Source organism: Manis pentadactyla, chromosome 16 (assembly GCF_030020395.1).
Source record: "Manis pentadactyla isolate mManPen7 chromosome 16, mManPen7.hap1, whole genome shotgun sequence".
Taxonomy (NCBI): Eukaryota; Metazoa; Chordata; class Mammalia; order Pholidota; family Manidae; genus Manis; species Manis pentadactyla.
In genome coordinates this window covers 65,313,214-65,340,684 of record NC_080034.1, presented here as the reverse complement: position 1 = coordinate 65,340,684, position 27,471 = coordinate 65,313,214, and the positions used below count along the sequence as shown (strand labels likewise).

General features: G+C 39.1%; 2 protein-coding genes across 9 annotated transcripts in view; one reads left to right on the top strand and one right to left on the bottom strand.

The window, feature by feature from the left end:
• Positions 1-23,639, bottom strand: part of LOC118914172 (bromodomain adjacent to zinc finger domain protein 2B-like) — a 244,635-nt gene extending 220,996 nt beyond the window's left edge. Inside the window, exons 1-2 of the mRNA XM_057493900.1 lie at positions 23,149-23,639; positions 21,464-21,622 (exon numbers count right to left, since the gene is read on the bottom strand). The gene's annotated coding sequence lies outside the window, so the exon portion shown is untranslated. The remainder of the gene's footprint in view (positions 1-21,463; positions 21,623-23,148) is intronic.
• Positions 23,640-25,430: 1,791 nt separating this feature from the next.
• The window catches only part of PRPF4B (pre-mRNA processing factor 4B), a 31,763-nt gene continuing 29,722 nt past the window's right edge, over positions 25,431-27,471 (top strand). For 6 of the 8 annotated variants that reach the window (XM_057493642.1, XM_057493640.1, XM_057493641.1 and 3 more), the window contains exon 1: positions 25,432-26,001. In XM_057493642.1, the coding sequence (XP_057349625.1) occupies positions 25,862-26,001 (140 nt within the window). In that variant the 5' untranslated portion in view covers positions 25,432-25,861. Of the gene's footprint in view, positions 26,002-27,471 lie in introns of all 8 variants that reach the window. The other 2 variants (XM_057493644.1, XM_057493643.1) reach the window with 2 other exon arrangements.

Below are 27,471 nucleotides of genomic sequence, written 5' to 3'. Positions count from 1 at the left end.
AAATCACTGTGCCCATTCATATGGATCGCATATGTTTTAGGTATTCCTTCAGGTGTTTTATCCTTGCTCTCATCTCTTTCTCTTTTACTTTGCTAACTTCCCATAACTAATATTTGCACATACCCTTATATATTACAAAGTGCTTTTTACATATGCTTGTGATTAAGGGCCACCATTCATATTATCCAAATACTGGTAATTCATTAGCGTTTCAGATGGTCTATAGTTGATTCCTTATATCAGTGATATTATAATTTGATATCAATATTTTGTTTCTGGTGGAATGAATTAATGTATGTGTACTTAAAAATTAGAAATCAACTTACTGGCATGTTTCCAGTGCACACCATTTATTACAGAGTTTATAAACCATTCTTATACATTAGGAGATTAAAGCTAAAGCAATTCCAATTTTCCCCAAAACACTACCTAAGACTTAAAACCTGGGGCAGTGCCAACCAACCAAAGAAACAAGATACCTTCCTTTAGGAGTGTACACCAAAGTTACTATCAAGAGAGAGTATCCCTTCCCTCAGGTGAAAAGGGAAAGTCAGGTAGCCACCCATCTCTTTAAAGAGACAAGAGAAATAGGAATACTTCCCATGTGGAAATGGCAGAGAAATAATCCAGTTCTGCAGCAGATTTCTCTGCCATGTACATTCTCCATTGATAAACGTATCTATAAGAAGTCAGTTATCAGTTTAATAAGCACCAAAAGTAGGCTTGTACCCAGCATTTTTTATTCCAAACAGTTGTGAAAATGGCAGAAGGTTCTAAATAGGCAGAAAGTAATTTAAGAAAGCTTTGATAAAATGAGTTGTAAGAAATACATATTTGGTCATTCATATGACCAAATATATATTTCCCAAGTGTATTTGGTCTTCATCCACAGTTCCTCAAAACACTGCAGAGTCTGAAAGGTGAAGTGGGTGTTTTGTCATGTTAATGAGAGATTTTTGGACCCCCACCCAAGGTCAGGGGCTGGAGACTCAATCAGCCAATGGCCAATAATTTAGTCAATCATGATTATACACAGTGAAGCCCTCACAAAAACCCAGAAAGAGTTTACTGCTCGCTCTCTGCTCTGCTGGGTTGGGTCCTGCTTCTCACTTTCTCACTCAGGCAGAGCCTCTATGCTTGGGGAACCAGAACGCCTCCAGGTACCACTGAGCCAGGCCCCAAGCTCCTGGAGAACAGAAACTCCTTTATTTGGGACCTGGCCCTATGTCTCCCTTGATGGCTATTAACTTGCATCCTTTATTAAACTGGTAGATGTGTTTTCCTGAGTTCTGTGAGACAGTCTAGCAAATTAATCAAATCTATGAGGGAGGTTGTAGGAAACTGCAATTCTTAGCCAGTAGGTCAGAAGCACTGGGAACTGCCTGGGGCTTGCAACCAGTGTCTGGAATGTGGTGTGGAGGGCAGTCTTGTAGGACGAGCCCTTAACCTGCGGAATCTGGTGCTGTTGCCAGGCAGAAAGCATCAGAATTGAGTTCTCTAACACCCTGCTGGTGTTTGAGAACTGCTTGGTATTAGTATGTGTGGGAAGACCCCTCTCACATACACACATTGGAATTGGGCTGGGAACCCAAATGGAGTTATACTACTATTACTGCTGTATATAATATTGTTTTTGTTATACATATATGTCAGAGAAGACTACACCATCCCATCTGGTATCAAAGGAGAAGGACTAACAGAAGCAAAGACAGAAACTGTGACACGCTTCCCCAGTATATAAAAATGGCATATGTCCTGGAAGTTTTGACTTAATCTTTCTTTGATCTTGAGGGTATGTGTAATATATAGCTACCCAGCATTTACTTCCTACTTTGGATTCACTGCTATTAGGTTATAATTCTTAAATTATGCTTAATTCCCTTCCCTATTAATTTTAAAAAGCAAACATCTTTACAATTCTATAATAATTTTTAACAAAAAACCATAGACTACATTAGAGCAAAAGAATTGAACAAAAAAGAAAGTAAAGCAATTAGAGGGATTAGCTACAGAGAAGTGGTCGGTAAGACCGTGGTGGTCACATGTCATACATGATTGTTAAGAGAGGCAGTCTCACCCTCACAGCCCTTCTACCCTGCTCAGCCACTTAAGAATGAACCTTGAGTCTGGAACACTTCCTTACCAACATAAAGAACCTGCACAGTCTATATCAAACTAATCACCTTGTGTAGGAATATATTTCCCTGTCTCAGGCTCAATCTGGGCTCCTATGTTCTGCTTAAGGTAGTACTTCAATGGCCCTCAGACAGGTTCCCAGCTTTCAGTATTCAGACACAGGGGAGGGTCAGGGTCTTCCTCCTTCAACACAAGAGTGGTGATGTGAGCCATTTGTCCTGCATTAGTTGTCAGAGGGACCTCAGGCCTTGGGGACAAATGCACACTACTGAAGCTGATCTTTATTTCTCCTCTGTGTGAGAAGCATTTTCCACCATGCTTGACTGTGTTGATTTCCTTGGTGTCTCTGATACCAAGATGCAGTGGGCAGAATTATTTGGACTGTTATTCCTGGTGGCTGGCATAATGATGAGTTTAGCTATCCTCTATGTAGTAGGAGTGTCCTGTCCCTGCCATCTTCCCCTGATCCCCCAGCCCACTGTTAATCAATGCATGGTGTTCTGCTTAACAATAACAGTATTAAGTAATCCCTCCCCATCTTTTCTAACTACCACAACATTCTCAAAGTATGATCCATGAACCATAATGGGTTCCCCAAACCCTTTCATTTTCACAATGTGAAAAATACTTTCTTAATACAGGTTTCTCCCACTTTATGAAAATAGAGTGTTCCTATTCATAAGCCAAAATGAAGCAATTACCATTAATTTATATGAAAAAATCTTTGAGTGTTCCCAAACCCCAAAAATAACCTCTTAGGTTTTTATGATACCTTAGGATGTATCTTGCTAACAGATGCACAAAATAAATTGAGATAAAGTACAGATGCTCACAGACACACTTCAGTGCACTGGCAGATTGATGCTGAGTTGCTGAACTGAGTTTCCAGGGAAGGAGCTTGGCAGGCCCACACCTGCTGCTTGGGGTGCAAGCTACCTCTATAACAGCTCACTGTAAAACAAATGCTGAACACTATTTTCACTTTTCACCTTTTTCATAAAAGTGTAAATTCTCTTCAGATTTCTTTCAGTTAGCAAAAACAGGTACTTAATGCAGGTCTTTTGTAAGAGTGAAGGGGCATTATGGGAACTTTAAAAAATTGAGGGATAACTGTCACACAAAGATGCTTTGTGTCCTTTTGGCTGTGCTGACACTGCATTGGTGGTGCAAAATCAAAGGTGGTATAACTGTTGGCACCTTAGCACAAATCACAACAACGGCACCAAACTGTACAAGCAGTCCTTGTACCATTCACTGCTATGCACTCACAGTAAACAGACTACAGGCTTGTCAAGACATGTAGAAAAGTTTTTAACTCTTCAAAATTATGGGCATATATTCAAACATAGATTAAAAGGAAACAATATAAAACATATACTAGAAAATCATTTTCTATCCCCACATAATTTGATTATACCTAATTTTATCAAACTGCCTGAACTTATGCAAGGTATAAGAGGCCAGTCATAAACCAATTGCACCAAGTAACATAGATGCCGTAACTGTTCATGTCCAAATACAATTTGCAAAATTAAAATGAGTAAATAAGAACAGCAAGAACAAAAAAAGAAATGCTCTACACTTACCAGTAAATTACTATACAGACACTTAAATAACAGCATAAACCAGTGAGAAGTCTCCTGTGATTTCTTATGTGCTCATCTTCACAGAAAGCCATACATTTTGGACACTAAAAAAAAATGTGATGACTGATTCCTATATTTCCCCCCAATCATTTTTTTCAAGAAAACAGTTTTTTTTTCATATCAAGAACTGATAATTACTTTTACTAAGAGGTAAAATTCTAAGTGTCTTTCCATTATGTTCCACCCAGTCATATCTCAATTGCAATAAAAATGTGTAAGCCCAAAATGTCTCTTCTGACATCACAAAGTACAACTTTGCTCTAAAATATCAGGCTACATAAAAGGCTTTTTCATCACAACATTTTAAGATGTAAACTCCATTTGTCATTTATTCCTTCTTTTCTGCTTCTTTGAGTTCTCTATTTTGAAATTACTTAGGTTACTTAATTCTACCAAGGTTCTGAGACTATACAAGATAAATTCAGCATAAATTAGCAGCTATGTATTCAGACTGGGTCTCTCTATCTTTCCTGATTTTAGCTCAGATGAAATTAGCCACAAGACAGAAAGACCCTTTAAGCAAGAGAGCCCCTTTAGCAGCAGTTACCCAGCTTCTTCAAACAGTGTGCTCGCACAAAGCTACAGTAATCAAAGAGGATGGTACTGTCACAAGAACAGATCCATAGACAAATGGAAGAGAATAGAGAGCCCAGATATAAACCCATGCATATGTGATCAATTAAAAAATGATAAAGGAGCCATGAATATACAATGGGGAAAAGACAGCCTCTTAACAACTGGTGTTGGGAAAACTGGACAGCTACATGCAAGAGAATGAAATTAGATTACTGTCTAACCCCATACACAAAAGTAAACTTGAAATGGATCAAAGACGTGAATGTAAGACATGAAACCATAAAACTCTTAGAAAAAACATAGGCAAAAATCTCTTGAACAGGAGCTCGTAGCAAGATAGTGGCATGAGTAAGGCAGTGGAAATCTCCTCCCAAAATCATATATATTTTTGAAAATACAACAAATACAACTATTCCTAAAAGAGAGACCAGATGATACAGTACAACAGCCAGGCTACATCTACACTTGCAAGAACCCAGTGCCTCATGAAGGGGGTAAGATACAAGCCATGGCCCGGCAGGACCCAAGTGTGCCCCCAACCCCAGCTCCCCGGTGGGAGGAGAGGAGTTAGAGTGGGGAGGGAGAGGGAGCACAGGACTGCTAAATACTCAGCCTTAGTCATCCACACTGGGAGCACAGACACACAGTGCATGGTGTGCTGGATATTAGAGAATTGGAACAGTAAAATCGGCAAGCCGGTCCCTGCAACCAGCTCCTGTGGGACAAAAGAAAAGCGAGTGCTTTATGAAAGTCTTAAAGGGACAGGAGCCTCAAAGCTGGAGTGAAGAGTCCAGGCACACTCAGCCCAGCATCTGGGAATCCCGGGTAACTATGGTTGCCCTAACCCCCTGGGCAACAGCACAGCTCTGAAGCTCCGCACAGCAATAAACAGCCTCCCGCTGGTTCCCACTCTGGCGTGGCCCCACCATAGTGGAGCACCAGCCTGAGGCTGGTCACGCCCACAGCACTCATGCAGAGCTGCCTCTGCAGCTGCCCAGGCCAGACTTAGAGGCCCTGTCGGCGTGCAGCTGCCCAGGACAAGCCGCTAAGGGTCACCATTCCCATAAGAAGGGAAGGCAACTGGCAAGCATGAACAGACTTTGTTCTCCCAGCTGACACATGTGCCAACTGCCCATGACTACCTCTATCACCATGAAAAGGTAGAAGAATTTGATCCAGACCAAAATCACAGACACAACTACTGAGAAGGAGCCTGGGGAGATAGATTTAACCAATCGTCCTGAAAAAGAATTCAAAATAAAGGTCATAACCATGCTGATGGAGCTGCAGAGAAATATGCAAGAGCAAAGTGATGAAGTTGGGAGGGATATTACAGAAATAAAACAATCTCTGGAAGGACTTAAAAGCAGAATGGATGAGATGCAAGAGGCCATTAAGGGAATAGAAATCAGAGAACAGGAACGCAGAGAAGCTGATGCAGAGAGAGATAAAAGGATCTTGAGGAATGAAAGAATATTAAGAGAACTGTGTGACCAATCCAAATGGAACAATATGTGCATTATAGGGGTACCAGAAGAAGAAGAGAGAAAAAAGGGATAGAAAGTGTATTTGAAGAAATAATTGCTGAAAACTTCCCCAAACTGGGGGAGGAAATAGTCTCTCAGACCATGGAAGTCCACAGAACTCCCCACAGAAGGGACCCAGGGAGGACAACACCAAGGCACATAATAATTAAAATGGCAAAGATCAAGGACAAGGACAGAATATTGAAGGCAGCCAAAGAGAGAAAAAAGGTCACCTACAAAGGAAAACCCATCAGGCTATCATCAGACTTCTCAGCAGAAACCTTACAGGCCAGAAGAGAATGGAATGATATATTTAATGCAATGAAACAGAAGGGCCTTAAACCAAGAATACTGTATCCAGCACAATTATTATCTAAATATGAAGGAGGGATTAAACATTTCCCAGACAAGCAAAAGTTGAGGGAATTTGCCTCCCACAAACCACCTCTACAGGGTATTTTAGAGGGACTACTCTGGGTGGAAGCACTCCTAAGGCTAAATAGATGTCACCAGAGAAAATAAAACCACACCAAAGAAAGCAGACCAACCAAATACTAACTAAAGCCAAAAGAAAAAATCAACTACCCACAAAAGAAGTCAAAGGAAAAACAAAAGAGGACAGAATAAAACACCTAATATATAAAGAATGGAGGAGGAGGAATAAGAAGGGAGGGAAATAAAGAATCATCACACTGTGTTTATGACAGCTCAATAAGCAAGTTAAGTTAGTAAGATAGTAAAGAAGCTAACCTTGAACCTTTGGTAACCACAAATCTAAAGCCTGCAATGGCAGTAAGTACATATCTTTCAATAATCACCCTAAATGTAAATGGACTGAGTGCACCAATCAAAAGACACAGAGTAAAAGAATGGATGAAAAAGCAAGACCCATCTATATGCTGCTTACAAGAGACTCACCTCAAACCCAAAGATGTGCACAGACTAAAAGTCAAGGGATGGAAAAAGATATTTCATGCAAACAACAGGGAGAAAAAAGCAGGTGTTGCACTACTAGTATCAGACAAAATAGACTTCAAAACAAAGAAAGTGACAAGAGACAAAGAAGGACATTATGTAATGATAAACAGCTCAGTCCAACAAGAGGATATAACCATTATAAATATATATGCACCCAATACAGGAGCACCAACATATGTGAAACAAATACTAATAGAATTAAAGGAGGAAATAGAAGGCAATGCATTCATTTTAGGAGACTTCAACACACCACTCACTCCAAAGAGCAGATCCACCAGACAGAAAATGAGTAAGGACACAGAGGTACTGAACAACACACTAGAACAGATGGACCTAATAGACATCTATAGAACTCTACACACAAAAGCAACAGGATACACATTCTTCTCAAGTGCACATGGAACATTCTCCAGAATAGACCACATACTAGGTCACCAAAAGAACCTCAGTAAATTCAAAAAGATTGGAATTCTACCAATCAACTTCTCAGACCAGAAAGGTATAAAACTAGAAATAAATTGTACAAAGAAAGCAAAGAGGCTCACAAATGGAGGCTTAATAACATGCTCCTAAATAATCAATGGATCAACAACCACATTAAAATAGAGAGCAAGCAATATATGGAAACAAATAACAACAACAACACAAAGCCCCAACTTCTGTGGAACGCAGCAAAAGCAGTCTTAAGAGGAAAGTATATAGCAAACCAGGCATATTTAAAGAAGGAAGAACAATCCCAAATGAATAGTCTAATGTCACAATTATCGAAATTGGAAAAAGAAGAACAAATGAGGCCTAAAGTCAGCAGAAGGACATAATAAAGATCAGAGAAGAAATAAATAAAATTGAGAAGAATAAAACAACAGAAAAAAATGACTGAAACCAAGAGCTTGTGCTTTGAGAAAATAAAAATCAATAAGGCTCTACAGACTTAGTAAGAGAAAAAGAGAATCAACACACATCAACAAAATCAGAAACGAGAAAGATAAAATAATGATGGACCCCATAGAAATACAAACAATTATTAGAGAATTCTATGAAAACTTATATGTTAACAAGCTGGAAAACCTAGAAGAAATGGACAACTTCCTAGAGAAATACAATCTTCCAAGACTGACCAAGGAAGAAACAGAAAATCTAAACAGATCAATTACCAGCAACGAAATTGAAGCGGTAGTCAAAAAACTACCCACGAGCAAAACCCCTGGGCCAGATGGATTTACCTCGAAATTTTATCAGACATACAGAGAAGACATAATACCCATTCTCCTTAAAGTTTTCCAAAAAAAGAAGAGGAGGGAATACTCCCAAACTCATTCTATGAAACCAGCATCACCCTAATACCAAAACAAGACAAAGACCCCACCAAAAAAGTAAATTACAGACCAATATCCCTGAAGAAAATAGATGCAGAAATACTGAACAAAATATTAGCAAACCAAATTCAACAATACATCAAAAGGATCATACACCATGATCAAGTGGGATTCATCTCAGGGATGCAAGGATGGTACAACATTCGAAAATCCATCAACTTAATCCTCCACATAAACAAAAAGGACAAAAACCACATGATCATCTCCATAGATGCTGAAAAAGCATTCGATAAAGTTCAACATCCATTCACAATAAAAACTCTCAACAAAATGGGTATATAGCGCAAGTACCTCAACATAATAAAGGCCATATGTGACAAACCCACAGCTAACATCATACTGAACAGCGAGAAGCTGAAAGCTTTTCCTCTAAGATCGGGAAGAAGACAGAGACGCCCACTCTCCCCACTGTTATTCAACATAGTACTGGAGGTCCTAGCCATGGCAATTAGGCAAAACAAAGAAATACAAGGAGTCCAGATTGGTAAAGAAGAAGTCAAACTGTCACTATTTGCAGATGACATGATACTGTACATAAAAAACCCTAAAGACTCCACTCCAAAACTACTAGAACTAATATTGGAATTCAGCAAAGTTGCAGGATACAAAATTAATACACAGAAATCTGTGGCTTTCCTATACACTAACAATGAACTAATAGAAAGAGAAATCAGGAAAACAATTCCATTCACAATCGCATAAAAAAAAATACCTAGGAATAAACCTAACCAAGGAAGTGAAAAACCTATACCCTGAAAACTACAAGACACTCTTAAGAGAAATTAAAGAGGACACTAACAAATGGAAACTCATCCCATGCTCTTGGCTAGGAAGAATTAATATTGACAAAATCCTGCCCAAAGCAATATACATATTCAATGCAATCCCTACCAAATTACCAACAGCATTCTTCAATGAACTGGAACAAATAGTTCAAAAATTCATATGGAAACACCAAAGACCCCGAATAGCCAAAGCATTCCTGAGAAAGAAGAATAAAGTGGGGGAGATCTCACTCCCCAACTTCAAGCTCTACTACAAAGCCATAGTAGTCAAGACAATTTGGTACTGGCACAAGAACAGATCCACAGATGAGTGGAACAGAATAGAGACTCCAGACATTAACCCAAACATATATGGTCAATTAATATACGAAAAAGGAGCCATAGACATACAATGGGGAAATGACAGCTTCTTCAACAGTTGGTGCTGGCAAAACTGGACAGCTACATGTAAGAGAATGAAACTGGATTACTGTCTACCCCTGTACACAAAAGTAAATTTGAAATGGATCAAAGACCTGAACGTAAGTCATGAAACCATAAAACTCTTAGAAAAAAACATTGGCAAAAATCTCTTGGACATAAACATGAGTGACTTCTTCATGAACATATCTCCATGGGCAAGGGAAGCAAAAGCAAAAATGAACAAGTGGGACCATATTATACCAAAAAGCTTCTGTACAGCAAAGGACACCATCAGTAGAACAAAAAGGCATCCTACAGTATGGGAGAATATATTCATAAATGACAGATCCGATAAAGGGTTGACATCCAAAATATATAAAGAGCTCACACACCTCAACAAACAGAAAGCAAATAATCTGATTAAAAAATGGGCAGAGGAGCTGAACAGACACTTCTCCAAAGAAGAAATTCAGATGGCCAACAGACACATCGCTGGTCATCAGAGAAATGCAAATTAAAACCACAATGAGATATCACATCACACCAGTAAGGATTGCCACCATCCAAAAGACAAACAACAACAAATGTTGGTGAGGTTGTGGAGAAAGAGGAACCCTCCTACACTGCTGGTGGGAATGTAAATTAGTTCAACCATTGTGGAAAGCACTATGGAGGTTCCTCAAAAAGCTCAAAATAGAAATACCATTTGACCCAGGAATTCCACTTCTAGGAATTTACCCTAAGAATACAGCAGTTCAGTTTGAAAAAGCCATATGCACCCCTATATTTATCGCAGCACTATTTACAATAGCCAAGAAATGGAAGCAACCTAAGTGTCCATCAGCAGATGAATAGACAAAGAAGATGTGGTACATATACACAATGGAATATTATTCAGCCATAAGAAGAAAACAAATTCTACCATTTGCAACAACATGGATGGAGCTAGAGGGTATTATTCTCAGTGAAATAAGCCAGGCAGAGAAAGACAAGTACCAAATCATTTCACTCATCTGTGGAGTATAAGAACAAAGAAAAATCTAAAGGAACAAAACAGCAGCAGAATCACAGAACCCAAGAATGGACTAACAGTTACCAAAGGAAAAGGGAATGGAGAGGATGGGTGGAAAGGGAGGGTTAAGGAGGGGAAAAAAGAAAGGGGGCCTTATGATTAGCATGTATAGTGTGGGGGGTGCACGGGGAGTGCTATGCAGCACACAGAAGACAAGTAGTGATTCTACAGCATCTTACTGCGCTGATGGGCAGTGACTGAAATGGGGTTTGTGGGGGGGACTTGGTGAAGGAGGGAGCCTAGTAAACATAATGTTCCTCATGTAATTGTAGATTAATGATACCAAAATTAAAATTAAAATAAATTTAAAAATCTTTTGAACATACATATGAGCAACTTTTTCCTGGTCACATCTCTTTGGGCAAGGGGAACAAACTCAAAAATGAACAAGTGGGACTACACCGAACTAAAAAACTTCTCTATAGCAAAGGACACCATCAGCAGGACAAAAAGGCAACCTACAGTATGGGTGAATATATTCATAAATGATTTATCCAATAAGGGGTTAACATCCAAAATATATCAAGAACTCAATACCAAAAAAATTAACAACCCAATTTAAAAAAATGGGTGGAGAAGCTGAGCAGACGTTTTTCCAAAGAAGAAATACAGATGGCCAAAAGGCACATAAAAAGCTGCTCCATGCTCCATGTCACTAATCATCAGGGGAATGCAAATCACAACCACAATGAGATATCATCTCACACCAGTCAGAATGGCCACTATCCAAAAGACAAAAAAATAATGTGTTGGTGAGGACGTTGAGAAAAGGGAACCATCCTACACTGTTGGTGGGAATGTAAATTGGTGCAGCTGCTGTAGAAAGCAGTACAAAGGTTCCTCAAAAAACTAAAAATGGAAATGCCATTCAACCCAGTAATTCCACTTCTAGGAATTTACCTGAAGAAAACAAAGTCCCTGATTCAAAAAAGATATACTCACCCCTATGTTTATTGCTGCATTATTTACAATAGGCAAGATATGGAAGCAACCTAAGTGTCCATAAATAGATGAATGGATAAAAAAGATGTGGAAATTGTATATATAATGGATTATTATTCCACATAAAAAGAAAAGAAATCTTACCATTTGCAACAACATGGATGGATCTAGAGGGTATTGTGTTCAGTGAAATAAACCAGGTGGAGAAAGACAAATACTATATGATTTCACTTATTTGTGGAATCTGAAAACAAAACAAAACAAAATGAATAGAGCAGTAGACTCATAGACACTAAGAAGTGACTGGTGGTTACCATGGGGGAGGGGTTGGGGTGGGATTGGGGTAAAGGGGATAAAGGGGCACAAAAATTCTTAATCATCATATAAATTCATCACAGGGACAGTATTATAACATGGAGAATATAGCCAATGATTCTGTAACATCTTATGTTGACAGATACGTCACCACACTAGAGGGTTTAATAATATGTGTAACCGTTGAATCACTGTGTTGTAAATTTCAAGCCAATATGAGATGAGTATCAATGATACTTAAATTTAAAAAAATTTTTTTTAACAGTTTGCTTGCTTTATGTGGACAAGGCACATGAGGACTGTCACTGTGACCACCTGGGGTTCAGTTCTGCACACAGAATTTAGGTTTGGGAGCACTCTATACATTGGTAATAGAAAAGACATTTTTCAAATTTTGTTTTCTGACTCACCTACACTCTAAAACTGAAGTTTTCATCTTAGCTGAGATTCATTTCTAGTTCATAATTCATTTCTAGTTCACTTATCCCTTAAAAGGAAATTAAAATGTGGTTCTTGAGGTTGTTCTTTGTATTGCTAGTACACTGGCAAAACTTGTACCTACATATCTTTAATTTCTACCACACTTGCAATTTAAGCTCAAAATCTTCCCATAGGAAAGAAAAAGGATTAGACATTATGCTTCAAATAAATGTCAGGATCACATAAATATAATGGAATTTACATCTGAAGTCACTAATTTAACAATGCAGACCTACAAATAAAAAATAAAAAGAACACAAAAAGTCTCTTTTTAAAAGGCTAGTATTAAACCTTTCCCTATGAGCCCCCTTTTTATTGAGAAATAATTGACATACAAAATGGCTGGTGTTAAATCTTCACTACAAGACACAAAGTTTTGAAATAATCTATTGTGACTACAGAAGGAATAATGTTGCTCCATCCAAATAAGTGGCTGGAGTTATCTGTGACTCTACCCACTAATACAAATTCTCCCCCCATACACTTAACAACATATAGAGGTCTACCTCACAAGTTTGCTAGCTGAGCTTTTTTTAAAAGATCATATTTAGGTTTACAGAAAATACAGAGTATTACCATATATAGTAGTTCCCTCTTACCCATCCGGGATACATTCCAAGATCACCAGATGCCTGAAATCACAGATAGCATGAAACCCTACATAATATACTGTTTTTGCCTATACATACGTCCTTATGATACAGTTTAATTTATTAATTAGGCATAGTAAGAGATTAACAATAACTAATAATAAAGTAGAATTATTAACAATATAATGTAATAAACTAAGTGAATGTGCTCTATCAAAATATCTTATTGTACTGCACTCACACTTCTTTTTGTGATCATGAGATAATAAAATGTCTACAAGATGACATGGTCAGGTGAATGACATAGGCATTGCGATGTAGCATTAGGCTACTAAAGACCGTCTGACAATATTCAGGAGGATCATCTGCTTAAGATGTGGTCGACTGTGGGTAACTGAAACCCCAGAAATTGAAACCACAGACAAGGGGGAACTACTCTATTCCCTCTATTCCCCAACCCTCAGTTCCTCCATGATTAATATTCTGTGTTGGTGTGGTACATTCATTACAACTGATGAACCAATATCAATATATTATTATTAATTACTGTTCATCGTTTATATCAGGGTTCACTCTTGGTGGTGTATAGCCTAAGGGTTTGGGATATATCCATCATTATACTGTCATACAGAGTAGTTTTGCTGCCCTAAAAATCCTCTGTGCTCTGCCTATTCATCCATCCCTACCTCTGAAGTCCTGGCAACCACTTATCTTTCTCCTGTCCATAGTTTGGCCTTTTTCAAGCTATGTCATTGAGTTGGAATCATGCATTATGTAGCCTTTCCACATTTCTTTTACTTAATAATCTGTATTTAACATCCTTCTATATCTTTTCATGGCTTGATAGTTCATTTCAGTCACTGAACAGTATTCCATTGTATGGATATACCAGCTTGTTTATCCATTCATCTATGGAAGAACATAACATATAGAGGTTTACTTCACAAATTGCTGTTTTCAACAGCAATTAAAAATAATTTATTTTGAATACAAAGTGTTTTGACTTCTAGATAAATTACTCTTAACTGAAAAATCAAATCAAGTTTCTCTAAACTTCAAAAAGCTTCTAAAGTCACTGAGAAATGACATATACAGCAAAACTCTGGTTTGACTCGTGATATAAAGACCTATAGTGAATATTAAAAACTCTAGAATACATCTGGTAGAGTACTTTGTTACAAAATGTAAAGTGGAAGGAGATTCTTAGAAGAAGAGTTACTGCGTCAAATGGCATTTACATGTGTAAAGATCTTTTTTATATTATTATTTTTTATTATTGTATCATTAATATACAATCACATGAGCAACACTGTGGTTACTAGATTCCCCCCATTATTAAGTCCCCACCACATACCCCATTACAGTCACTGTCCATCAGCATAGTAAGATGCTATAGAGTCACTACTTGTCTTTGTGCTATACTGCCTTCCTCATGTGTCCCCCACATTATGTGTGCTAATTGTAATGCCCCTTACTCCCCTTATCCCTCCCTTCCCCTCCACCATCCCCAGTTCCCTTCCCTTTAGCAACTGCTAGTCCATTCTTGGGTTCTGTGAGTCTGCTGCTGTTTTGTTCCTTCAGTTTTTGCTTTGTTCTTATACTTTACAGATGAGTGGCATCATTTAGTATTTGTCTTTCTCCACCTGGCTTATTTCACTGAGCATAATACCCTCTAGCTCCATCCATATTGTTGCAAATGGTAGAATTTGTTTTCTTCTTATGGCTGAATAATATTCCACTTGTATATGTACCACATCTTCTTTATCCATTCATCTACTGATGGACCCTTAGGCTGCTTCCATTTCTTGGCTATTGTAAATAGTGCTGCAATAAACATAGGGGTGCATATGTCTTTTTCAATCTGAGATCCTGCATTTCATAGGGTAAATTCCTAGGAGTGGAATTCCCAGGTAAAATGGTATTTCTACTTTTAGTTTTTTGAGGAACCCCCATACTGCTTTCCATAATGGTTGAACTAATTTACATGCCCAACAGCAGTGTAGGAGGGTTCCCCTTTCTCCACATCCTCGCTAGCATTTGTTGTCATTTGTCTTTTGGATGGTGGCCATCCTAACTGGTGTGAGGTGGTATCTCATTGTGGTTTTAATTTGCATTTCTCTGATGATTAGCAATGTGGAGCATCTTTTTTTGTGCTTGTTGGCCATCTGAATTTCTTCTTTGGAGAAGTGTCTGTTCAGATCCTCTGCCCACTTTTTAATTGGATTATTTGCTTTTTGTTTGTTGAGGCATGTGAGCTTTTTGTATATTTTGGATGTCAACCCCTTATCAGATGTCATTTATGAATATATTCTCCGATACTATAGGATGCCTTTTTGTTCTACTGTTGGTGTCCTTTGCTATAGAGAAACTTGATAAAGTCCCAGTTGTTTATTTTTGCTTTTGTTTCCCTTGCCTGGGGAGATATGCTCATGAAAAAGTTGCTTGTGTTTATATTCAAGAGAGGTTTTCCTGTTCTTCTTCTAAGAATTTAATGGTTTCATGACTTACATTCAGATCTTTGATCCATTTCAAGTTTACTTTTGTGTATGGAGTTAGACAGTAATCCAGTTTCATTCTCTTCCATGTAGCTGTCCAGTTTTGCTAACACCAGCTGTTGAAGTGGCTGTCATTTCTGCATTGTATATCCATTTCTTGTTTATCATATATTAATTGACCATATATGCTTGGGTTAATATCTGAACTCTCTATTCTGTTCCACTGGTCTATAGGTCTGTTCTTGTGCCAGTACTGAATTGTCTTGATTACTGTGGCTTTGTAGTAGAGCTTGAAGTTGGGAAGCATAATCCCCCCTGCTTTGTTTTTCCTTCTCAGGATTGCTTTGGCTATTTGGGGTCTTTTGTGGCTCCATATAAATTTTAGAACTATTTGTTTCAGTTGGTTGAAGAATACTGTCGGTATTTTGATGGGGATTGTGTAAGGATCTTGATACACATTAGTAAATTCATTCCTACCAGCAGTGTATAAGCAAGACTGTTTCACTAAACTCTTGTCAGCACTGAGTACAGGAATTCATATATAAGTACCCAAAATCTGAGAAAGCAAAAATGTGTAGATATTTGATTTAAAAAGAGGTAGTTGTTTGATTTTTAAAGAAATACAGGTAAGAGGTAGAGGGTACAAAGAGGCCTTGGTCTTCTCCTTCATGTTAGTCAAGGAAGCAGAGATTAAACAATTCACTCAGGTCACATGCTATTACTTAGCTGCAGAACAGTTCCACAAATTGTCTCCTAACTTTTCATGTAGATTTAAGACTTTTTCTCTAATGGTACATAGGTGATAATGCATGTTGTCAGTCACCTTAAAATAAGCATGACCTTTAAAACCTTGCCTACACTCTTCTCTTCTTCACGCCCTCTTTCTCAGAGCCTAAGTAAGCTCATTCAATCTTAGGCTTAAAAGTGCCATGCACATACTATGTCTCCAACATTTGTATCTCCAGCACTATTCACATTCCTGAACTCCAGACCTGTCTATCCAACCACCTACTTGACGTCTCTCATTAGACATTTAACTGGCATGCAGCGTAAGGAGTTACATGAACCCACTGATTAGCAAAACTGCTTGGTAAAAAGCACTTAAAAAAACAATCATGTATAGTCTCTGGAAATTATCCCAAGGACATGCAGCAAATGATAAAACATTTATTTAGTGAAATCTACAGTTTGGCAAAATCAGTCTGCAGTATTATGAACAAAGACCTCCTCCCTTTTTCTATCCTCCCTACTCAGAAAGACAGAAACTGTACCCCCATCTTGTACAGCCCCAGATACAGGGCTACTCCTCCTCAGAGCCCCCAGTCAGAGACAATCTTCTGGAAAAGTCAGTACTCCTCATTCTGCCCCCAGTTTCCTGTTGCTTAGGCTAAGTTCCAGGAGAACACAGCAAACAAGTGGGGACCCTCTCGTGCTCAGTTCCCACTGTGGAATGAAGGCTTTACCTTGAGTGTGGCCCCACTGAGAATATCAGGGCTCTTGTCATGGCTCCTAAGGCAAAGGTGCTGGGAGAAGCAAGCAGACAGGACCTGAAGCTACTGCTGTTCCCCTCAACTGAGCACTGAGCTCCTAAAGCAAGGTGTCACTCAGAGAGAATGCCGTTATCCGCACTCTCAGCTCCAAAGCCATGGATCAGAGATTTTGCCAGGAGGGTGCAGTAGGCTGTAAAATCGATAGCTCCTAATCTCTTCCCAAAGAATTGACTTCATTTGTAACACACTATTGGAAGTTCAAACTTAAAGATACTCTCAAGAACAGTGGAGGATGTGGAGAAAGACAACTGGGAGGAGACTGGTAGAATAATTGGATTTATCGGCTATACTGTAGGTCACCTAGTTTCTTGGAGAGAACCAGGGAAAGAGACTGCTGGTAGGAGCCCACCTGGGGGTCATACCAAATCTCAAACACTAACCTCAGAAACTATCATTTCAAATAAGACTAAATTTAATTGGTTTGGTCTCTGGAAGAATTTATGCACTAGAGTAATGCTAAACAGTGCAACACTCAGCCAGCAATTAGGGGAGCTTAACATCTGACTAAGCCTGGGAAAAGAGGTTAGGAGATCCCTGCCAAAACCACTGTCATCCCAGAGTAACTGTAGGAAAACCCAAGGCTGCACCCCCTAAAGAGCAACATCAGAGGCATTACACTGCAGAGGGTGGAGGTGTAGCAGGGTGGGGGCATGAAGGGTTAAATAGACTCCACTAAAATAATGGAGTCACTAAAAAAAAGTAAATAACAATAACAAGATTGGGGTAGGGGGTACCAGTACCCAGAGTTATTAAAACATCATCTAAAATGTCCAGCTTCCAACAAAAGATTATGAGACATGCAAAGGGAAAGGAAAGTATGACCCCATACAATGGGAAAAAAGCAAGCAATAGAAACTGCCTGTGAGAGTAACTAGATGTTGGATTGAATAGACAAAACTTTTCAAAGTAGCCATTGTAAATATGTTTAAAAAACTAAAGGAAGCCCTTTAACATGGTTAAAAATGTAAAGGAAGGTGTGATGACAATGTCACATCAAATATTATCAGTAAAGAGACAATTATTTTTTCAAAACAAATGGAACTTCTGGAGTTGAAAAGTTAAATAATTAAAATAAAAATTTTATTAGAGGGGCTCAACCACTGGTTTGAATTGGCAGGGAAAAATTTTTTTAGCAAACTGTATGATAGCTCAGTAGAGGTTATATAATCAGAAGAACAGAGAGAAAAAACAATGAAGAAAAATGAACAGAGCTTCAAAGAATTGTGGGACACTACTAAGCACCCCAACACACATAAAATGACTACCACTACCAGGAGAGAGAAAAAGGGACAGAAAATATTTGAAGAAATAATGCCCAAAATCTTCCCAAGCATATTGAAAAACCATAATCTACACATACAGACAGCTCAAAGAATTCCATGCAGAATAAATAAAAAATGATCCACATGTAAATACCTCATTATAAAAACAATGAAAGCCAAAAAGACAAGGAGAAAATCTTGAAAGTAGCAAGGATAAACAGTTCATTCATAAGAGAATGCCAATAATATTAACAGATTTCTGAGAAGAAACAATGGAAGCAGAAGGCAATGGGATAACATATTTAAAGTGCTCAAACAAAAGCCTATCAACTGATAATAGTATATCCAAGAAAGCTATTTTTCAAAAATAAAGATGAAATACAAATATTTCCAGGTATTTGCTGCTAGTAGACTGCCTTACAATAAATACCAAAGAAGTTCTTCAGCCTGAAAGTAACCCCGGACAGTAATCTGAGTCCACACACAAAATAAACAGCACTGATAATTAGGCAACTACAAAAGACAGCATAAATGCATATTTTTCTCCTTTTATAAGTGAGTTAAAAACAATTTATTTATACATAAAATGGAATATTATTCAGCAATAAAAAGGAATGGAGTACCAATGTGGATGAGCCTCAACAACATGCTACATGAAAAAAGCCAGATATAACCAGTTTCATATTATTCCATTTACAGGAAATATCCAAAATAGGTGAATCCATAGAGATAAAGTACTAACTGGTAGGGGCTTGGGGGATGAGGGAATAAAGATAGTTTATTGGGTATAGGTTTTATTTTGGAGTGATAGACATGTTTGGGTCTAGATAGAGGGGGTAGTTGTATAAACATTATGAATATAGCAAAAATAAAATTCAGAAAGAATCATGATGGCCTAGAAAAGATAAATCTATACAGAAAGTGTATTAGTGGTTGCCTGGGGGTGGGTAGGAATGGACAACAACTGTAAATGGGTATGAGGAAATCTTACTGGGGTGGTGAAAATGTTTTAAAACTGGATGATTTTATGATATACCTCAATAAAGTTTTTTAAAAATGTTCATGAGAAAAAAAGCATTTGTATAAAATATATATATTGATGGGCCCATAATGTATAAAAATGTAACATATTTACTAGTAACAGTATGAAGGAAGTAGAAAGGAGCAAAGCTATATTGAGCTAAGGAAATTCTCCAGGTAGCAGCATGAATCCACAAGAACATGAAATGAAGAGAACCAGAATTGGCAATTAAGAGAACAATACAATAAAAGCTATAAATGTGTAGTTGCTGTCCTATCTTCTTTCAGCTTCTTTATGATATAACCTTTATAACAATGTATTATTGGGTTTGTAACATTCATAGATAAAATATGTACAACAATTTTACCATAAAAAGCAAAGAAATTTAATAAGACTACATGGGAGTAAGGTTTTTAATCTCATTGGAATTAAGCTAGTAAATCTGAAGCTACTCTAGTAAATTGAGATGGATATGGTGAGCCCTAGAACAAATACTAAGGAAATAACTTTAAAAAGTGAAAAAAAATCACTAAAGAAATTGGACTGCTACATCAGAAAATTCACTTTATCAAAAGAAAGCAGTAAAAGAGCGGTAAAGGGGAAAAAAACATGATATATAAACAACAAAAAAAACTAAATGCAGACATAAACCCAACTGTATCAATAACACTGAATAACAATCAAAAGGCAGAAATTTAGACTAAAAAAAAAAAAAAAAAGAAAAAGGATCTAACTATATGTTGTCCATAGAAGACACACTGAGACTTAACGGTACACATCGAAGCAGCCACCACGGTGAAATGATTTCACCTGATTTCCAGCTGGTGAAAGCTGGAATGGCTGAATGAGATTCAGACAAAAAAGACTTTTAAAAAATGATTTTTGTAAGTTACTAGAGAAAAAGGACATTTTGTAAATGATAAAAGTGTCAAACCAAAAGGAAGATATAACATTTATAAACATGCATGCACCTAGTAACAGAGGACCAAAATACATGTAGCAAAAACCAATAGAATGAAGGGAGATATTGACAACCCACCAATAATTGAAGTCTTTAAGACCCCACTTTCAATCAGACATCTAACAGACTGAAATGTGATATAACTGAAGGAGAATTCTTCATTCTTCCCAACCCCCGACTTAAAATCTGTTCCCCTTTCAGTCTTTATCTCCCTAAGGAGCAATTGCATCATCCAAGCTTAAGCCAAAGTCCTTTAAGTAGCTCTCTCTCACACCTCACTTCCAATCTATCAATGAATTTTATAGCTTGTCCTTTCAAAATATATCCAGAATCCGTCTCTTTTTCCCTACTTCTACTTGGTCTAAACCAGCACCATCATTCACCAGGATTACTGAATAACACTCATAACCAGATTCCACCCTTCCTCCCCTGGTCCCATGCTGTAGGTCTCCTCACAGCAGTCAAATAAACCATGTAAAACAAATTAAATCATGTCGTTACTCAGTCCTGAGCTTACTCTGTCCAGTAATTTTTAAATGAGTTCCAAATCCTGTGCTTCCTTTCCAGCTTTATTTCCTACTCCTTTAAATCACTGCATCCTTATCACATTGCCCTCTTTGCTAGCCTCAGCAAGTTAAGTTGAACTTACAATGCCTAGTTTGAAAATATCACTATATGTATATATGTGTAAAAAAGTGAGAAAGGATAGTACCTATTATAAAATGTGAAAAATAATTACCTATAAGTAGAATTATACGCAATTTTCATTTTTTTCTTATTGCAAAAATGTATTTCTAATTAACACATTATTTGTTTTTATGTATTATGTAACAAAACATATGAAAAGCTTGCACAAAATTTCCTACACCAGTGTGATGATAGTATTTAACTACACACAAAATAAAGAAATAAACCATGTGTGTCACAAAAAAAAATCAGAACAAAAGAAACAAACTAAAAAACTAACAAAAACCCTGCCTATAGAAACAGCTAATATTTACCAGTAATGCTCTGGGCACTTGCATTCATTATTTCATCTAATAACCCTATGTGATGAAAACTATCCTCACATTAAGTGCAAAATGAGGATCAGAAAGGTTAAATACGTTGTTTGAAGTTACAGGGCAAGTGGTGAAACCCAGGTCTATCTGACTTGAATAGTCACATTCTAAATACAATTCTAAATATTGCCTCATCAGTCATATAATACTGCAAAACTGAAATGACCTAAACATCCAGTAACAAAAGAAAGGGACATCGTGTAATTATAAAAATATTTACTAAAAGCTAGAATTATGTAAAAATTGAGGGACATGTTACAGGAAAAAAGCAAACTGTAACATTCCTTACCTGAGTACAGGAAAATGTAATATTTCATATGGAAATAAGCCAAAATAAGCCAATCTGTTAATGTTGATTCAGTTTGGATAATGGAACTTCAGGAGGTTTTCCTTTTGTTTTCTCTTGCTTTGTCCTATTTTCCAGATTTTCATTAAAGCATCAGAGCTGCTTAGAACAAGAAAAAATTAATTTTCATAAATAAAGGAAAAAGTTCTGTAATAAAGGAAAACTCAGACCAGTGTCTTCCCAAAGAGCTACAAACTCCAAGTCTAGAAATAAACTAGATAAAACTTAATTACCTATCTAAAAGGTGATCTACATTCTTTCACTGGACATCTGAGGACTCCATGGACCAGGAGTTTTCTTCAAAGGATTTTTATGATGCTCTTTTTTATTTATAGCCTACTTACAAAGAGCCTATTCAGAGCTTATTGGGATTGATGGATAGGGCAGCTCAGACGGTCCAAATTTAATAATCCCTGTCTTTCCACCAGAGGAACATAATTCAAAAGTATTTTCAAACTGTTGGGAAGGAAGAAATTTCATCCAGCTTCTTCTAGCTGGTCTAAGAATGAAACTGACATGAGAAAGAAGAAAAAAACCAAGTTTATTACATAGGCGGAGGGTTCCAAGACTGTCAGGGAGAAGGAGGTATGTATGTGTGGGTAAAACTGTAACATTTCCAGAATATCTCACCTGGCTTTAGTACATCTGCATATCAACAGGCGTTCAGAGGTGGAAAGAAGTGCGGCTTTAGTGCATTTGCATGATTCCTCAGGGGTGGGGAAGTTCATCTCAGTATCAGTGGGTAATTACCGGGGCAAGGAGGGCTTATCTGTACCTGAGAGGTGAGGGGAGGGCCGGTTTTGCTGCTGCTGGAGCAGGAAAGAGAGAAGGCCCTGGACTGCAGTTTGTAAACAATAAACAGGTTTTAAACTTTATTTCTCCCTTTGACTGATTTCGGTTTTTAGAGGTATTCTGCTCCGGGAATTCCTCTCCCCAGACTTACAGTATGTCATCCTGAATCAAGGAGGTGATGGTGGTGGGTGTGATCTGAGACTTTAAAGGAAAAGGTAAGTAATTTACAGGAATTTGAAAAGAGTTAATGTTTGGTCAACAAAATATTTGATGGCCACACAAAAATGATGGAGTTCAGGGAAATTTTAACAGACATTGCCACATTCCGTCCTGTCAATCACCCCTAGATTACGTTATAATACAGCAATCTATAATGATAGTTTTCTTCCTACCTCTAAATTCTTTTTGTGCATGGGGGGGGGGGGGGTCTTGAACTTTGAACTCTGACTTTGTCAGGTTTTTTTCTGAGTCTTTTGGGCTTGATGGTTTTCAGCTCAAAATAATCTGCATGTCAAAAATGGCACGTCTCGGCAACTTGCCCTTGTTGCCTGCAAAACCGTTTCTGTAACGTGTACCTTGTATGAAAGTAATGGTACTTAAAAGGTAGCAAAGATGGTAACAAAAAGTGTAAGTGTTCAAATATGCATACTTGTCCCCAAAACACTGCCTCTGGGACAATAAACTTTCGGTTTTGCTTGGTGGTGGGGACCGAGCGCTGTGGTTTTCACGGTCTCTCAGCAAAACAAAGCCAACTCCCGGGGTCAACAAAGCGTGCCAGGACCCGCCCGGGGCCGCCTGCTTCCTGCCTGTGGCCGCGGCGCGGCTCTTGTACCTACTTGCCAGGCGGATGGCGCAGCTGTCGGAAAAACCTCCATGACTGCAATGGCGGCCACAACAACACGACTGAGGCGCTGACGAGGCCGAGAGAGAGAGCAGACGCCGGGGCTGCGCAGTAAGGCACGGCACGGAGGTACCGCCCAGAGGCAAATAAACCACCGGCCGCTGGGTGCCGGCTCCCAGGCAGCGCGGGCGGGGCCAGCCTGCGAGGCTCTCCTCAGGCCCGCCCACCCCTTTAGCCGGGCGCACGCACGCACTGAGCGCGCACGCGCCTCCCTGTGCCGAGGGGGAGGCTGATGCTGCGCCCTGCGCACTCCGGCGGGAAGCGCGCGCTCGCCAGAGGCCCGCCCCTCCAGGGGTTTCCGGCGCGCGGGTTCGGCCGCTACGCGGCCCCTCTGGCGTGGCTTTGACCAGAGGACGCCGGATCGGTAGGCTTTTCTTTGCTTACGTTCCGAGACTTCTTGAAAAGCAGCAAGTGTGAAACTTTGGGCTTAAAGTTTGAAAGGGCTTAAGTATGTCGCTTAATAAACGTTTGCTGAACGATTCAAGTAGTAAGTGGATGTTTGCTTTACTTTTAACTACGCTTTCAAAAACCCCATTCTTGTAAAACTACAGTAGTTTTGGGTGAGTCCTTGACAAATCACCCTCGTATACTCTCTGAACTGATGGAATAAGCGAACTTGGTGATAATTTTTATACGAAACTTTTTGCCAGCATTATTTTCTGAAGCTTTACTTTTACTATGCTCTTTTTAAATAAACCTGGAATGGTTTATGCAAGTGTAAACTTTTAAAGAATCGTACAGCAGGAGACCAAGGAGATAATATAATATACTATGGTTGAGGAAATGGAGGTTGGTCTATAAACGCTCATAACAAGAGGTCATAGCTCTGCACTAAGATATTTCAGGATGCCAATGCAGTGCTCTTTACATTTACTCAAAAAAAAAAATTGAGTATCAAAGAGCTGTGTGGGTGGGTGCTCAGTAGGTAGATCGTAAACAACATTTCTGTGGGGAACAGCATGTTTAGAAGGAAAAAACAGACTTGGGAGTTAGACTTCAAATCCTGGCTTGGCATTTAGGAACTGAGTCATAAGCTACCTCAACTCTTAGTGCCAGTTTGCTAGATGTCTTCTACTTTATGTTATTCCATTTTGTATCCAAGAAGGGCATCGCTTACAGATCTGCACTTACTTGCAGAAGATGTAATAGGTTTGTACTACACACACTTTATTTTTTAATTATTTTAAAATTTACTAATTTTAAAAACATATTTGAGCTATTCTTGACAATGATGCATGGCCTTGCCTTCATGGGGTGGGGGGCAGAGAATATGAATAAATACAAGGTTGAATTCGTAATGTCTTTTAAAAGATACGGGTGAGAATCTAGAAGTAAGAACAATAAAACTCTGGAATCCGAAATCTACACACTTAGTACATAAATTAATACATGACTGGAGATATAAACTATTCTCAACGTATTTCTGAAAGCTTTCCTTTGAAGAAGTCTTTCGAGTCATTAATCTGAATTAAGGAAATCTGATTTCATTAATCTGATTAAGGAAAAAGAAAAACATTCACAAATAAAATAAAATTAAGGACCATATAAAGAAATGCTACAATAGGGGTGGAAGTCTGGCGGGAGGGTATCCGCAAAAAATTAGTAACTACCCAAAGGTTAATCTATTGTTTAATATTAATAGAGTCCATGAGGGGAAAATGCTTAACATTTAAACACTTTTGGGATTTAATCAACCAGGGGACCTACTTTATATAAGAATTTCTGCAACTCTTCCTCTGAAAATTAAGATACATACATAAGAAACAGATATTCCAAGCTCAAATTTCTAGGACAAACCCAAACTCAATTGATTACAGGAATGAAAATGATCAATTGTCACCCTGATTTCATTCTCGCGAGTATGGATAAAAGAATTACATAGATATAAAACAAAATATACAAATAAATATATAAATATGTATATGATTTTGAGAATGTAAAAACCTAGATGGTGTTGAATTCTCTCCAAGAGCTAGTAAATGTTTCCTCATACAATGCCATTTAGTATCATTAATTGTTGAATCCATCACTGTAGAAAAACAAAATCACGTAATTTGCACCAAAATTTTCAATTTACGTAACAAGCGAACCTAACAACTCCTGAATCGTTATCCCTGTACTTAGCAAAAGCTGAAACGAAGCTTAAAAGTTTCAATAACAGTTACAAATTAAAAGACATTAACGTTCTAGGTAGTCATCTTTCCAGTACTCAAAATGTCTTTCCGCAAACTTCCCCTTCATGACACTTCAAACTGAGTTACCAGAAGTAAAAAGGCATTATTCGACTTTCAAAGGAACCCAGAAGCAAAATTAATCACCTTATTTGCCCCAGTTTGAGGATTTAATTTAACTTCTGGGCCCCACAGTGAAACTAGTTATCGAGACCTCACACACTATACCAATACCCAAATGTTTGCTCCCGTCTCCAGCACATGCCGAGAACCATGTTTGGTTCTTGAGTGGCACACAAGCTCCAGTCTCTTCGCCCTTAAACCCAGATCACGCAGGAACCACCTACAGCTCTTCACACCCTTCCCAATCGCCGTCCCGGAAGTTGCGTCACGGCGCTCGTGCGCCCTGTCCCCGGATGCACTTTTACATCCGGATTCTTAGTGCGGACTCAGAGCTCCACGGTTCCCTGTTAGCACATGCGCGACGGCTCCGCTCGCTCTTTCTCCACTTCCACCAGCCTTCACTGTCCGGGCATCCTCCGCCGCCACCGCCGCCGAGAAGTCAGGAAGTTCAAGATGGCCGCCGCGGACGCCCAGCCGCTGCGGGAGCAGCCAGAGTAAGTAGTCTCAGTTGCGGAAGGCCGGAGCCCAGGGGACTGCCAAGTGGGAAACGGCGGAGACCTGCACGGGCCGGCGGGAAAGTTCAGGCCTTACCTCAAGAGCCAAACTTTGCCCTTCCCCGCGCGATACGTTCTGGGGCGGGAAACGTGGGGCACGGGCTGGTGGCCTTCGAGCGTTGCTTTCCCGGAGGCGGCGGCTGTTGGGTCTAGGGCTGCTGCGGCCTGCCGCGCGTCGTTGCCCTGGGAGGCGTAGGCGCGAGCGGCCTCTACAGGTCCCGTGCGCGAGGAGGCTGCAGCGACAGTGCCGTCGCGCCTTCCTGTTTCTCCCCGGGGACCGGCCGGAGCTACCCGGCCGCAGCACTCAGCGGCATACGTGGTGGGCACGGGAGGAGTTGGCGGCAGCGGGGGCAGCCCTAAGACTTTTCTTCCGCATGCAGTACGGCCGATCGTTCTTCTACTGGTGTCAGTTTTAGGACCTGAAAGCAGAGAGAAGGGATGCTAGAGCCACCCTCTTTGACCATCCTAGAGCTGTAGTTTGTGGCTAGCGGGCTAGTTCATCTCCCCACGCCTGAACTCTACTGAGCATCCACCGGTATTCCCCCCACTTCCCCTGCTTCTTGGCAGCTTATTTAGCAACTTCCAAACTTGAGGCAAAGTAAGATAAAGTCCTTGGTTTTGAGGCCTGCCGTTTCTGGTCTGAGTTTATAGCTCTTCTTTAGGAATACGAGTGGAAAAAGTAGTAGAAATTGTTAGCTCCTTCCAAACCCAGGCACTTTATGTCTGTAAATAAGCTGATATGAGAACCATTGCGGCCGAGTGAAAACATGCGTGTATATGCTGCAAAGGCTAACAGTTGCTTAACTAAAAGCAGTATGTTGATTGTCGTGTTTATGCTAGGAAATGTCAAGCAATAACTTAAAAGAGAATGGATTTTAAAACTATTCCTACAGCGGCCGTTTTTTTGTATCACCATCTGATTTGTTTCCAGCCATCTTAGGAAAGAGGAGTCTAATCTCCCAGCAACTTGGGACTGAGTGGTAGGAGATATCTTTACCACCCGACAGTCCAACTCTTCACTGCCGTGCATCCAGTTCCGGACTCCTCAGTCATTTGCTTTACTTCAGCTAGACCGAGGATCATAGTGATGTTTTCATTAACGACTTTTGAAAGCTGCTTTGTTATCTTCACAGTTTTGCTTAGAAGAGAGCAAATGGATTCTAAAGGTTTAACTAAACGTCGCCTCTTGTTTTCTCAACAAGTTCACAGTGTGGCACAGTTAACAATATTTATGCCAATACAGTACAAATCTTATGGTAGGCACCTGATCTTCCTAGTAATCTGTTTAAAGTTCCATAGCACTATGTCCACTTATTTGGCTTCAGGGACGATTCAGATTCATTTTGAGGAGTGGTTCAACTATATCTTACGTGTTCAAATAATACTAGATTTAATAACATTTAGACCCCT